General features: G+C 44.8%; 1 protein-coding gene across 1 annotated transcript in view; it reads left to right on the plus strand.

Moving 5' to 3' along the window:
• The first annotated feature begins 6,735 nt into the window (after positions 1 to 6,735).
• The window catches only part of PSKH2 (protein serine kinase H2), a 23,283-nt gene continuing 15,442 nt past the window's right edge, over positions 6,736 to 14,576 (plus strand). Inside the window, exons 1-2 of the mRNA XM_004697730.1 lie at positions 6,736 to 6,920; positions 10,358 to 11,024. Coding sequence (XP_004697787.1) covers positions 6,736 to 6,920; positions 10,358 to 11,024 — 852 coding nt within the window. The remainder of the gene's footprint in view (positions 6,921 to 10,357; positions 11,025 to 14,576) is intronic.

The following is a 14,576-nucleotide window of genomic DNA, read 5'->3' on the forward strand; positions in this document are numbered from 1 at the left end:
GTCCCACCAAAACAAAACCAAATTTACCAAGCATTAACTAAGTTCCAGTTACTGTTCTAAGCACTTACATGAATTAAGTTATTCCTAACAACCCTTGGTCTGTGCTATTATTATTGTGAGTTCCATTTAATACATAAAGATACTAGGGGGCAAAGAGCATAATTCACTTTCATAGGGTTGTCAGAACTTTCATGAGCCTGGTAGGTGCTGTCAATTTTATTTTAATCACAATCACTCAATATGACCGAGTAGAACTGACCCATGGGATTTCCTAGCCATCTGATCCAAGTCTTGGGGTGCTCAACTGCCTCCTATGCATGTGAGAGCTGGACAGTGGACAAAGAAGACTCACGAAGAATTGATGCGTTTGGATCATGGTATCTGGGAGGAATATTGAAAGTACCATGGACTGGCAGAAAAGCAAACAGATCTGTCTTGGCGGAGTATAGCCAGGAGAGTCCTTAGAACTGAGAATGACACGACTTCATCTCAGGTGCTTTGGACTTGGTATCAGGAGAGTCCGGCCCCTGGGAAAAGACAGCATGCTTGGCCAAGGAGAGGGACAGGGAAGACTATCATAAAGATGGATGGACACACTGGCTGCAACAGTGGGCTGACACAGAACAACATTTATGAGGATTGTACAGATTTGGACAGTGCTTTTTCTGTTATATATAGGGCCACTGGGTCAGAGCCGATCCAATTTGATGAGTCCGTAATAGGGTCCTTGAGGAACCCCAGTGGCATAGCAGTTACAAATTGGGCTTCTAACCAAAACCACCAGCCACTCCTCAGGAGAAAGACAGAGCTTTCTGCTCCTGTAAAGAGTTACAGTCTTAGAAACCTACAGGGACAGTTCTACCCTGTCCTAGAGGGTTACTGTGAGTCGGCATTGACTCCATGGCAGTGGAGTTTGGGTGCAGCAACAAGAACAATCGTTAGAGACGTGGATTGCTTGGCCCTACTACCTTGGAGCAGCTGGCTGGGTTCAGACCTCCAACCTTTAGGTGAGCATCCAAACACATAACCACTGTGCTACGCCTTTGGAGCGCTAGCTCCCAAGGTCGTAAAGCTGTTAACTAGAACAGCTCAGATTTGAACTTGGGAAGTCTGCTCTTTAAAAATTTTTAAATTAAAAGGTCGTTTTATTGGAGCCTCTTACAGCTCTTATAACAGTCCATATACCAATTGTATCGAGCATATTTGTGCCTATGTTGCCATCATTCCCTAGGTTGCAGGCAAGTTGTAGGGTGGGGCTGCTAGGCCCAATTGCAAGACTGGACCGGGGCTGGGGAATCTGCTTCCAAGCTCAGTCACATGCTTGTTACTCTGCTCCTGTCTGTTATAGAAAGGCCATCATTCTTAGGCATAAAAATAAAAATTTTAAGTCATTTAAAGTATGAGATCACAATACTTAGGTGTTTGGTTTTCTGCCACCCAGCCACACGGTGCAACTATTTTTCTATGTTACTAAACACATTTCTACCCATCATTTCTTTAGGGCTTTGACTGGATCGTTAACATGAAAAGCCACAATTAATTTAGGCAAATCAGCCAAAATACAGTTAAATTTTAACTCACGTTCTCTTCTTTAATTTATGCACCCAAACAGGGGAACTTTCTTCCCCAAGATGGCATCTTTAATTCATTACTATTTTTGAAAAGTGAAATTTGTGTTTTACTTAATAATGGAAATCTTACCTACAATTTATTACTTAATTCGGCTTAATGTTTACCCTTATTATTATTATGGTAATTGTAAGGTTAAGTTGTAAAACTTGAAATTCTCCCCAAACTACTCTTTCTTAGTGCTAACTGTGGGGATATGCAGATTAACATGAATAATTCACTACTGTACCGAAGGAAAAATATTTTTAGCAACTGAAAATTTATTACCGACTTGTCTGCATTATTTTAGTTTTTGCAAGGTGTTGTGATGGTGAGAAATCGTCCACCAAGGGTAGCAGGCAAGATTCTGGGGTTTCTGAATTTCACATAAAGACAACCCACTTCAAGTCTCCTTATTTATTAAGGGGCCTGGGTGGTGGAGTGAGTTATGGATTGGGCTGCTAACCTCAAGGTCAGCAGTTGAAACCCTTCAGTGCCTCCATGGGAGAAAGATGAGGCTTTTACTCCCTTAAAGGTTTGCAGCCTCGGAAACCCTAGGGTCCAATAGGCTGCCAGGAGTTGGGGTGGACTCTTTGGTTGTGCGTTTGGTTGGGTTTGGGCTGAGCATAAGTTAAATTGTCTGATGCTAACTGTGGCTATTTGAAGCTACCCAGCAGCTGCATGGGAGGGAGACCTGGTGACCGGCTTCCATAAAAATTATAGCCAAGAAAACCCAACCACCTACTCCTGCTCTGTCATTGATATTGCTACTAGTGGACTGAAAGGCATTCAACAACCACCTTGTTTGCTTCGGAGGAGGGGAACCTTCAATGCAGTAGCATTGCGCTGCTGCTTCCGCCCATGGAGGTGTGTGTGTGAAACTGGTTTACAAGAACCCCCTGCTACTTGTCATTACAAACACAAATTCTACACCTTAGGGGAAAGGAAGTTAAAAAAAGGAAACATCTTCAAACTGATGTTTCAGACATGAGATCACTTGAGAGAAAATTAATCCCAGCAGGGGGACTCTAAAGAGAACTAAAGTTTAAAAGAAGGTCAAGGACAAGCCTTTGCAGCTCTTCCAAGAGGGACTCGTTCTGACATGAATTCTCCATCTTACCTGTCAGAAATTCCTTTTGGATCAGTGTTTATTATATGGAATGCATAGAACTGTAGTGTTTCACATGCCCTGTGGTATTGCCAATTTGTTGCCTTACTTTATTTTCCTGAAGTGTATGAAAGACTGACAAGAGACAACAAAATGCTTCCAAAATTCTTTCATATTTCCCATCAATATTGTGTCTATTTGTAATATCTAGGAGAAAACGAGTTTATCCTACATGAGGTAATGATATTTCAGGAACTTGTCATTTGGGTAATGCTTTACGTCCTTCCATGAGAATGCTCCTTAAAGATTGGATTATAAGTGGCAGGTCATTTGATTAAATGAAGACTGGAGAGTTAATCTAGGCAAGTTGGTATCGGCTCAGAATTTCTATTTCTCAGGACACATTCTAGGATTCAATTTGATGTCCTCCCGACTCTGCTTTTACTATCTGGGTGTAGGATGGAGCTGGCCACAGCCGTTGAATACTTGAGAGCAGTATGTTGTGTATTGTTAAGCTGAGTTTCGCTGATGATCTAGTATATCTTTGTGAATTTGGGGCCATGAATGGGACTTGAGATGAGGTCAGATTTTTTGTTTGGAAGCTTGAGGTTCAAGTTATTTACTCTTCAGAACACACACCTGGCTCTTGGAACCAGGTGCTAAGTGCCCATTCCATTTACTCAGCTGCTGGGCGCGTTAGGAGTCACTCAGAAACACTAAGCTCAGTGATCGGAAAATGCAAGTCCACTCAAAACCCGTCCTTAAGCCTAACACTCATTTAAATAATTTTATTGGTTTAATTAGGATAAATACATAATCGAAATAACGATAAATAATGTATCAGTAGCATGGGGTTGCAAACAATGCTTGAGTGGCCTTACATATAATAATTATGAATGATAAAGAGAAATAAATGTAGGAGACCCCACGGAGCAAGATACTGTTTAGGTATGCTTTCTGTGAGAGGTTATTGAAGGCAAAAACCAAAACACCAGAACACATGATTACAAGCCCTTTAACATAGCACAGCTTGGCAAAGGCCCTGAAACTCAAAGTCATGAATGCAGAAGTTGAATCTGGCCTCCAAGGACATAATTTGATCTCAAGGACCGCTTCCTGTTCATTGTTTTCTGTTAATGTTTTCCTTTTCAAGGGCTTTCAAATCAGTGACTGTATTAACCAATTCTCAGGGAACAAGGCTGGGGCTGGGGGCGGCTCTTGACAAAGCTGCCCCGCTGTGCGGCCTGCTGGGGGCCAGAAGAAGCGTTTTCTGCAAATGACTCTGAAGCAGCTTGCTGCAAGGACAGCCGACGGCCTCCTGGACAGCCGTGTGCGACGCCTCTCCATGGCCTACAGCTTGAGATTCAGTTGTGGGCCCTCCTACTTGTTAGGCATCTGTTTACATAGTCTAGTCTGTGAATTAGTTCAAAGAACCCGAGTCACGAAAATACGAGTTGTTTACCTGCTTTTTTCCCCTTTCTCTTTGTTGTTTGAGAGGAACTTGTTTGTCCCTGAAGACTCCAAGTCCATTTCAAATACATTTGCTTCTCAAAACACACAGCATTTGGAGGCTTCTGAACAGGTTCTTTATTGGACAGTGGAGGACTGCCTTGACGCTTTCTCTCTGCTAAACTCAGCTCTATTTCAAAAGTTTCCTCAGCATACCGGGGACACCAGTGACGACTTCCTCCGTTTCATCCTTTCTCATTAGGTAAAAAAGGCAACGAGAAGGGAAACGGCACAAACACAAGCGCACCGGCGGTCAGTTAAGGGAGACGGCGCTGGTTCTGGTTCTGGTTCTGGTTCTACGACTTGTTGGTTCTGTGCCCTTGACTTGCTGGGTCTTGACTAAATTTTGCTTTTTATACCTCATGATTACATGCACACAGACCTAAACATACACTCACATCTGTGCAGGCATGTGTGTCCACAAGAATGAAATACATGACATTGTGAAAAAAAATTAGTACATATATGTATCTCATATTTTTATTTGCATAGTGCGTGGGTGGCGTTTTGGATACCTGCTTTGTGTTGGTAACATTTCTGATCTCAGATGAGTTACCCGAGGGGGGGGTCTGGTCTCGTAGAGGGTTAGTGGAGGGTCAGACAAGACCCGGATGGACTGCCTAATGAATGCGATAAGATACAGTTACATTTTATGCTTCATAGATTCTAAGCACTTTGTCACTATTGTGAGGTGCCATCGAGTTGGTCCCGATTCACAGCTACCCAATGTACAATGGAACGCTGCCCGGTCCTGTGCCAGCCTCCTGCTTGTGGGTGGGTGGAGCCCATGGTTGTAGCCGCTGTGCCATCCAGCTTGTGGAAGGTCACTGCCCCTCTACTTGACGGAGCCTGACGTCCCTCTCAAGAGTCTGGTCCCTCCAGTCTAAAGCCAATGAGATGGCATCTCACCACCCTTGCTTCTCAGGAGCATCCGGCTGTACTTCTAAGACAGATTTTGTTCTTTTAGGAGTCCGTGGTACTTTCAATGTTCTTTGATGGAACCATAATTCAAATGCACCCATTCTTCTTCTAGTTTCCTTATCCATTTTCCAAATGTCACATCCGTATGAAGCTATGGGAAATGTCATGGCTTAGGGCAGGCGGCCCCTTAGTTCTCAAAGAAGCACCCTTGCTTTTTAATACTTTAAAGCGGTCTTGTGCAGCCTATATTCCCAAATAGGCTGTTATCACAATGCACTCACTGCCATCGGGTCGATGCGGACTCACAGTCGCCCGATAGGACAGAGCAGTACCACCCCTGTGAGGTTCCAAGACTGCAGTGGTTTACAGCAATAGAAAGCCCCATCTTTAAGCCACATAGGCCGTTAGAGGTTTGCAACGAATACTTTTAATGCTCCTGTTATCAGAATATGTGCTCTATCAAAGAGACATAGAATCCCTTAGAGGAAAGATAGCCTTCACAGAATCACCTGGTTTGATATGTCCATTTCCTCATTTTACAGGGAATTAAACACTCTGATCTGCCTTATGGTCCAGTTTGCTCTTATGGTGTCAAACTACACACACCTGTAAGTGGCAAATGCTGTTCAAGGCATTCTGAACATCCATGGAGAGTTTTGAGTTATTTTCTTTCTTTCTTTGCCCCCCGTATGTTTGAAATGAACTTGTACATCACAAAAACTCCAAGTCTACTTCAGTTTTACTTTTCCTCCTTTTTTGGGTCACTCAGACCAATCTTTCGATCTGAGGGGTGAGGAATCGGGACGGTTTACTTTATTTCATTTATCTGTTAAACCCTCCATGTTTTTGATTCCCCCTCCCCTCTCTCTGTTCCCAGCCCTGGGCCTGGCCTCCTCCTGGTCATCAAAGTCTTGTCTATTGTTTGTTCCTCATAATAACGGCGTTACTAAATATTTATCTTCGTAAGGTTGACTGAGTTTGCTAAGCGTAATGTTCTCTAGCTTTGTCCACACCTTGCAGTGTTTAAGAGAGTTATCGTTGTTTCTTATTGATGCATAAAATTCCACAGTATGAATGAGCCAGGTATCCAATTCCTCCTTAGTTGGGGCTTCTGATTGTTGCATGTCTTGCTTCTGTGGGCATTGCTGCAAAAACATAGGTGTGAATCTGTCTGTTAATGTTACACTCCTGGTTTCTTTAGGGCATAGACCCAGAGAGCTCTTTTCTTAATAAAGACCCTGCACATGAGGATTTTTCTGGGGGTGCTGGCCCCACAGGGGAATCAGCATTGGGCAGCTAGCCACAAGGTGGCCCATTGGAACCCATCGGCCTCTCTGCAGGAGAAAAGAGGAGGAAGTCCGCTTCGGAGGAAATGTACAGCCTCTGAGACTCTCTGGGAGAGTTCGACTGTTCTCTGGGGTCGCTTTTGATTGAAATAGACTCCTTGGCCATGAATTTGTTTGAATTTGGCTCTCAGCAGTGAGTCTCTCAGTTCCGCCCCCTCTTAGTTGTTTGGAGATAAATGGGCAGCCCCAAGGAGTCCCTCTTTCCCAGGCTTTTCGGGAGGGCGGGGGCACTGCTTGAAGGGGATGGGGTGCGGAGCCAGCAGGAAGGTCGTCCCTGAGCCTCCTGTGCTGGCCTGGCACAAGCAGAAGGGTCCTGGCCAAGGCAGCGCCTCAGGAGCAGAGCCAGGACCAGCAGCAGTGGCCGAGGCAGCTCAGAGGATGCAGGTGGTCCATTTTCGAGCCAAGTTCGACCCCCGGGTCCTGGCCAGGTAAAGCCCCAGGCGAAAGGCTCGTCTAGTGGTTGGCCTGGGGCTGGGTGGAAAAAGAAAACCTCTGAGCAGAGTGGGCGGAAGATGGGGAAATGAAGAGACTGACGAAGAGGCTGAGCAAGGAACGGAAGGGAACCCCTAGCCTCAGTTTGGGAAGGGCAGAATCCATGGGACACGCCGCGCCTGGAATCCAGCAGACTAGGCTCCTGAAGGAGCCTCTGCAAATTTATACAAAGAGGGATCGCAGTGCAATGCAAAGAGAACTTCGAGTCCGTCTACACCGGTCTCTTCTATCTCGTCCTTGGGAATGGTCTCCAGCCTTCCCTCGCCTTAGCTCCTGCCTCTGTAAAATGGGCATCATAATAGTCTTTACTTTCTAGAACCGTTGTGAGGATAATTAAAGTAATGTGGTAAAGTGCCTGCCCGAATCCTCATTTATATATTATCGCAATGCGTATGCATTGCTTTCATAAAATACAAGTTGAAGCTAGTGCTTTATCTACTATGGTATCGTCTGACCCCCGTGTAGGAAGGGCAGCATGGTTGGCCTGATACATGGCTCTGAGTGGGACATATTGGACACGTTGGACGGAGAAAATGACAGAATCTCCTTCCCTCTAGGTCAGCTGGTTTCTCAGGGACACTGAATCCTAGAATTGTTTGCTTGCTTGTTCCCAGCGCTCTGCCACAACTCTAGAGAGCTATTCCCTAGCCGCTTTGGAAGCGTGTAGTACACCAGGGTTTCAAGATCAGACGGGCAGCTGCTAGGTGTAGAGTAAACGGGTGGAATGAAAAGAGCGGGGGGCTTGAGGGTTCATCGGGACTACACTGGGTAAGTGCCATCTCCGGTCATCGGTATCCAGGAAGCAGACACTATTCTGGCCTATCTGATAACCTCCCCTTCCAAAGTTCTCCCAAAGAAGCAGAAGGTCTTAGCAGCTGCAGAGTGCTTTCTCCCCACCTTCTTCTTTCATCGAGGAGGGAGGGACTGCACCTTAGAAGGTGAAGTTCAGTGAGTGGCATGTTGGGTATAGAGCCCAGTTATCTTTCCTCTCTGATTCCATTTTTAGTTCTCCTATGATAGAGATGACGGGAACCTCAGGGACCCCGTGGATTAGGTGCTGAGCTAACTCTAAAGTCAGCAGTTCAAACCTGACAGCTACTCTGAGGGAAAAAGATGCGAGTCTCTGCTCCCTTAACTAGGGTCTTGGAAACCCTGTTTAGGGCCCTGGCTTGCTAACTACGAGGTCAGCAATTTGAACCCACCAGCCTCTCTGCAGGAGAAAGGGGAAGCTTTCAACCCCCTTCAAGAGTTGCAGTCTCAGAAACCCACAGGGGCAGTTCTCCGCTGTCTCACGGGCCACTGTGGCCTCGATGGCAGTGAACATTGTGAGTGACAGTGGGTTTGCTTTGGGCTTACACGTGCCTTCTTCTTGAGAGTCCATTATCATCCATTTTATCACAAATTACCATAGTGTTCTTCCCTGGTAGACGTATGAAAATATTCCAGCAGCGACAGCTACGGTGAAATTAGTATTTTCTATCTTTTATCATCTGAAATTGTGGACCATTAAAAACCCCAATTCCAAACCAGAGCCTTCACCAATTGGGCAGCTCCTGCCAGCGTCACGCCTGTGCAGAGTCGAGCTGAATTTGTAGGGCTATGACTCTTCCACTGCAGACCACTGGCCCTTCGGCGGTGCCCTGGGTGGGTTTGAACTGCCAGGCTTGCTACTGCTAGCTGAGTGCCTCACTGCTCCAGCTTATTGCTTGCCTGTGAATCTCACGTTGAGACAGGAGTGGGGGAAAGTGGAAGAACTTGAGCTTGTAAGTACATGCTCCCATGCGTGGTCCAATCCTGGTTTCATGTTTCAAATATGTGTGCCGATTAGGGAGTATGAATGCAGTGAATGATTCATCCCACAAGCATTTACTGCTTTTTCTCGGCTCCAGGCCCTTCGGTAGATGTCGCCACTCCAATCATCATATCGGGCCAGCTCCGTGCCTGCCAGGGGCTCAGAAGCAAGGCAGGGGCTTCAGGAATATGTTACTGGACAGTATTTATTCGATCCGGGGCCCTTTGTTCCAAGTATTCTGAATCTTGGCTTAAAGCCTGCTGTTTCTCACCATGCCAACCGACTAGCATTTTGTCCAATATTTGTTAGAGGAAAGCCCTTCACAGTCGTGAATCAAACGTCTCTTATTTGAGCAAAAGATTATAGTTCTTCAGAAATGGTAATTTCTTTGATATCTGATGATTAATTCTGTGAGCAAATGATGTTGCCTTGTAGTTTGTGGGCATATTTGAGCGTGTTTGAGGGCAGTTTGAGCGGTAAATTAGTATTTGCAAAGTGCTTTCATCCACATTAGAGGTAATATAAAAACCCGGTTGGTCTGCAAAGCCAGAGGAGCTGAAATGCCTGTGATTATCTTCACAATCACACCGAGGGCATTTATGAATAATCATTAAAAAAAAAAGGAGTACAGTTGGAAAGGAAGAGGGAGGAAAGTATCTATTTAAGATTACTAAATTGCTATCTGTTTTGATAAGGTAATTGGCCAGAAAATTAAGTGCCCTGTGCAGAGCAAAGCTGTCTCCTATACACTGGTAGAGTTGAATGTCATTTCCATTCAGTGAGCAGAGAAATCCAGGGAAGCAAATTTAGACAGCAATAACCATTCCGGAGAGACTGACCTTGGAAAATAAAAGAGGCTCTTGAAGCAGAGGCTAAGATTCACTCTGGAATCTTTGGTATTGAGGGTCTGATTCCACGAGGGGCTTTCTCCTTTCTGAGTTCTTCACGTTTTCCTGCTGTTCCTTGTCAATCTTGGTGTGCCTTTCCGAGTCCACTCTGACACATAGTGGCCCCACCTAGGACCCGGTAGAACTGTCCCCACGGGTTTCCCTAGAGCCTAAGCTGTACTGCTGATGGGGCTGACAGCCCCCCCCCTCTCACAGAGCAGCTGGTAGAGTCTGACTACCACCTGCCTGGTTACAGCTGAGCGCTCAACCATGGTGCCACCAGGGCATCTTCCGGGAACCCTACCTGGGAGAAGAGCCCAAGCCAAACCCTCTGCCATTGAGTTGATTCCGATTCATAGCCGCCCAATAGGGCAGAGTAGAACTGTCCCCCTGGGGTTTCTGAAGCTTTAAATCTTTATGGGAGCAGTCCGACAGGTTCATCTTTCTCCTGCAGTGCACCTGGTGGGTCCACACTGCTCAACGTGGGGTGAGTAGTGAGTAACCCACTATACCACCGGGGCACAATAATACGTAAAAGAATAACAATAATAGTCATAATCATCATAATAATGATGATCAGGGGAACCAAGGTAAGAAGACGACAAGGACAGAAAAGAAGGTCTAGATCATGGACCTAGATAACGGGAGGATCATCGTTTTGACAGAGAACGTGTTCGATATTTCTTCTCAGCAGATATGACATCAAGGCTCTGATTGGGCGAGGCAGCTTCAGCAAGGTTGTCAGGGTGGAACAGAAAGCCACCAAGAAGCCTTTTGCCATAAAAGTGATGGAAACCAGACTGAAGGAAGGCCGAGAGGCCTGTGAATCGGAGCTCAGTGTCCTGAGGCGAGTCAGCCACCGCTACGTGGTCCAGCTCCTGGAGGTCTTCCAGGCCCCGAATTGCACTTACCTGGTGATGGAGCTGGCCACCGGAGGGGAGCTGTTCGATCGACGCGCTGCTCAGAGATCCTTCACGGAGCAGGATGCCGTCAGAATCCTCCAGATGGTTGCTGATGGGATCCGGTATTTGCACACGTTGAGAATAACTCACAGGGACCTAAAGCCTGAAAACCTCTTATACTATCATCCAGGAGCCGAGTCGAAAATCTTAATCACAGACTTCGGGTTGGCAAACTCCGGGAACAAAAGGGGCGACTGGTCCATGACGACGCTCTGTGGGACACCCGAGTACATCGCTCCTGAGGTTTTGCTGAGGAAGCCGTACACCAGTGCGGTGGACATGTGGGCTCTTGGTGTGATCACGTACGCTTTGCTTAGCGGATTCCTGCCTTTTGATGACGAAAGCCACACGAGGCTCTGTAGGAAGATTCTCAGAGGAAAATATCACTACGTGGGAGAGGTCAGTGGCCATTTTTTCCCTATTGTGTTGATGTAGAGAAGTTTCTCAACTTCGGCAGAATAGCCATATGGGAAGGGGTGGGTCTTCTCCTTGGGGAGGGGGGGGGCTGTCCTGTGCATTGATAGATTTTTAGCAGTGTCCTTGGCCTCTGTCCATGAGAAACCTCTATCTAATTGTAACACCCCCCCCCCATACCCCTAGGAATGGTCAGATGTCCCCGGGTAGGCAAAATCACTCCCTGTCTCTAGGTAGCCAGTGCCTGGATTACTGTGGGTCCCACGTGACTTCTTGATCCCGAGCCTGCTGATTAGACAAATGTGTACTCTGGAGCTCAGCAGGAGGCTTGCATGTTTGCTGAGAGATTTCTCTGCCTTAAATCTGGTTGATCCAAGCCTCTGTTACCATGTAATGTTTCCTCGGTGAAATGTTCAATCTTACAGTTTGGGTAAAAGCACCTCTTGTTGGAACTTGGGACTCCTAGTGTTCATCAGGGTGCTAACTTTTGGTGCTCTGGGGAGTTCAAGGAGCTGTCAGCTTTTGTGAGAGGATTGTCCTTCAAAATGGGGAACTTCACTTTATGATGTAGAAGCAGTCACACTTGTTTTGCTTGTGAGCTGAAAAGGCTTATTTTTTCCTCAGAAAGAAACAAGGCAGTCCTGATTATACCTAATTAACATGCCATATCTATCTGCCTGATACCATCACAAAATTAATGTCTAAACTGAAAATTGAAAAAGATTATTTTCTACATTCTAAAGACTTGTAGTACTTATTGTACATGCATAAATATTTTAAATGTACACAAACTCATAAGTAGGAACTATTCACTAATGAACAAAGAAATATAACTGCAAGTTGTATTTTTTTTGCCTTTCAAATAAATATAAAAATACCTCTAATCCTTAGTAATATGTACATCTTTGTGATAGAATACTTCACAAGGTTTAGATTATGACTTTGTAGAAATATTTGAAGACATCAGAAAATGTTCATATTATGCTGTCAATTGTGGGGGGGCAGAAGCAATAAGATGTGATCACCAAGGTGGGAAATTGTATGCCTAGAAAAAAGATTTACTAGCTTAAAAATAATAAGTGGGTTTATCTACACATTTGCGGATCATTTCAGTTTTCTTTTTTCATATTTTGAATATGAATATGTACTTGAGTATTGTTTTTGTTTACAAATAATATGTATTTGTTTTCATTACCTATTGCTGCACAGCAAACCACTCCAAAACTTAGTAGCTTAAAACAGCAACCATTTGACTATTCCTTGTCATTTTAGGGTCAAAGGGTTTGGGCGACTCTTCTCGGCATATGGTGTTAGCTAGGACTGCAGCCTGTGGGGCTATCCGAGTGGACTGGAATGTCCACTCATGCAGATGTCTGACCGGTTGTCATGACTGGCAGTAAAGCCAAGTTCAGCTAGGTTCCAGAGACTATCTGGCCTTTCTCTCTGTCTTTCTTGCGGCTCCTGGTCTGTTTCTCAGCATGAAGTCTTCCTTGTTTCTTTTCCAGCAAGGAGGTCAGACTTCCTTCGTGGCTGCTAAACGCTTCTATCATAGACTGCTCCAAGACAGAGAAAGTGGAAGTTTCAGTCCAGCTCACTGCTGGACGTGGGAAAAGCTCAGCATCATGTTCGCTGACTTCAAATGGCGACTAGGGTTTCCACATCAGTCTGGACTCCGTGTGAGCGAAGATTCCACAAGGAAGTGGATACTAGGGGCATATTTATTAGGGCCATCTTTGGAGGGGCTAGGAAGGTGACTTTGTGAGTGTGTGTGGCTTTAACTCTGTGTATAATATTTTACATAAAAGAAAATGAATGCAAATATGGAAAAACATTAAGACTTATTAAAGCTCACTAGTGGCTGTATGAGAGGGTACCCCCCTAAAAAATGGAAAAAAACTCCACTGGGCAGAGCTTTTGTCGTACGCATTTTTCCCGCTAGGCAAGCACCCAGCAACTCACTCTGAGTTAGTGCACCCAGTGGTGTCACCTGGGAAGGTTCTGTGTAGTCACAGTGAATTTTTTCATATAAGCAGTTTGGCTTGACCTTCGCGTTTTGTGATTGCCTATTAAAGAGAACAGGGTGCGACTGTGAAATTGTGTTTCCTACTTGGAAAAAAATGCTGCATAAACTGTTGTGATTTGAACACAGCTTACAAGGACAGGGCTATGGGGAAAACTTAAGTGTGGGAGTGGTTTTATTGTTTCAAAATAGGTGAAATGTCATATTGATGACAAACCTCATTTTGGATATCCATCGACTTACTCAACGTAAATGTCCACAACATTCGTGCACTCGTACTTGAAGACCAACAGACCAATAAACAGATGGGACTATCTTGGAGCTGGGGTCAGTGCATTTTAATGGAAGATTGGGGAATGAGAAAGGTTGCTGAACATTTTGTGCCTTGTGTTCTGATTGACCAGGAAAAAGAGCATTGAGTGGAAACATGCCATGCTTTGAAAGAACAGCTCACAAGCAACCCAGACTTGTTTGCCCCAAGGTCATTACTAGTGATGACACATTGTGTTATTCTGACGACCCAGAAAGCAAACATCAATCAAGACAGTGGAAGCCCCATTGTCACCTCACCCCCCAAAAGCTTGTCAACTGAAATCAAAGATCAAGATGATGCTCATTTGTTATTTTGATGTGAGGGGGATAGTGCATTTGGAGTTCGTTCCACCAGGTCAGACTGTTAATCAAGCTTTCTATTTAGAGGTTCTGAAAAGACTGCATAGCGGTGTGCGACCAAAGCAGCCTGGTTTGTGGCAGCTGGGTACCAGCTATGCCACCATAACAATGCACCTTCTCATGCAGCTCTCTCAGTGCGCCAGCATGGCTCTCTTGTCCCACGCACCTTACTCACCTGCCCTCACTCCCTGTGACTTCTTTTTGTTTCTGGGAATGAAGAGGGACTTAAAAGGAGAGCGATTTGCCGATATAGAAGAGGTGAAGGAAAAAATGAGGGAGGTGCTGTCAGCCACCCAAAAAAGACAAGTTTCAAAAATGTTTCCTAGAATGGAGTTGCAGATTTGACAAATGTATTAAGGGTATTGGAGAGCACTTTAAAGGTGATAAGGTTGTTTTGTAAAAAACTTAAAATACACAGCTTTGAAACAAAAATTCTGGGTTTTTTTGTGGGGGGAGGAAGGGTATTTATATCAGCTTCTGTATTAAAAAACAAATGTAATATTTTGGATCATTGTTTAATTCACATAAAGGTTATGCAGAACATACACAGTTTCCACATTCTTTCCTTTCTCTTGCACACTATTTCTCTGATGATTAATCTTGCAAATGTCTGTGGTATATTTGTCAAAAGATAACCATTGTTGACACATTATTATTATTATTTTTTGTACTGAGAAAAACCAATTGTAAGTCAGCATATACAGAAACCTGCAGCTTATATAGGAGCCTTGGTTGTGTAGTGGCTATGATTTGGGCTGCTACAGGCATGACCAGCAGTTCAAAACCATTAGCAGTTCCTCAGAAGAAGGACTGGGCTTTTTTTTCCTTCCTTTTTTTTTTTTTTT

The sequence above is a fragment of the Echinops telfairi genome, unplaced genomic scaffold, assembly GCF_000313985.2.
Source record: "Echinops telfairi isolate 266 unplaced genomic scaffold, ASM31398v2 ScPeMD7_1;HRSCAF=3_0, whole genome shotgun sequence".
NCBI lineage: Eukaryota > Metazoa > Chordata > Mammalia > Afrosoricida > Tenrecidae > Echinops > Echinops telfairi.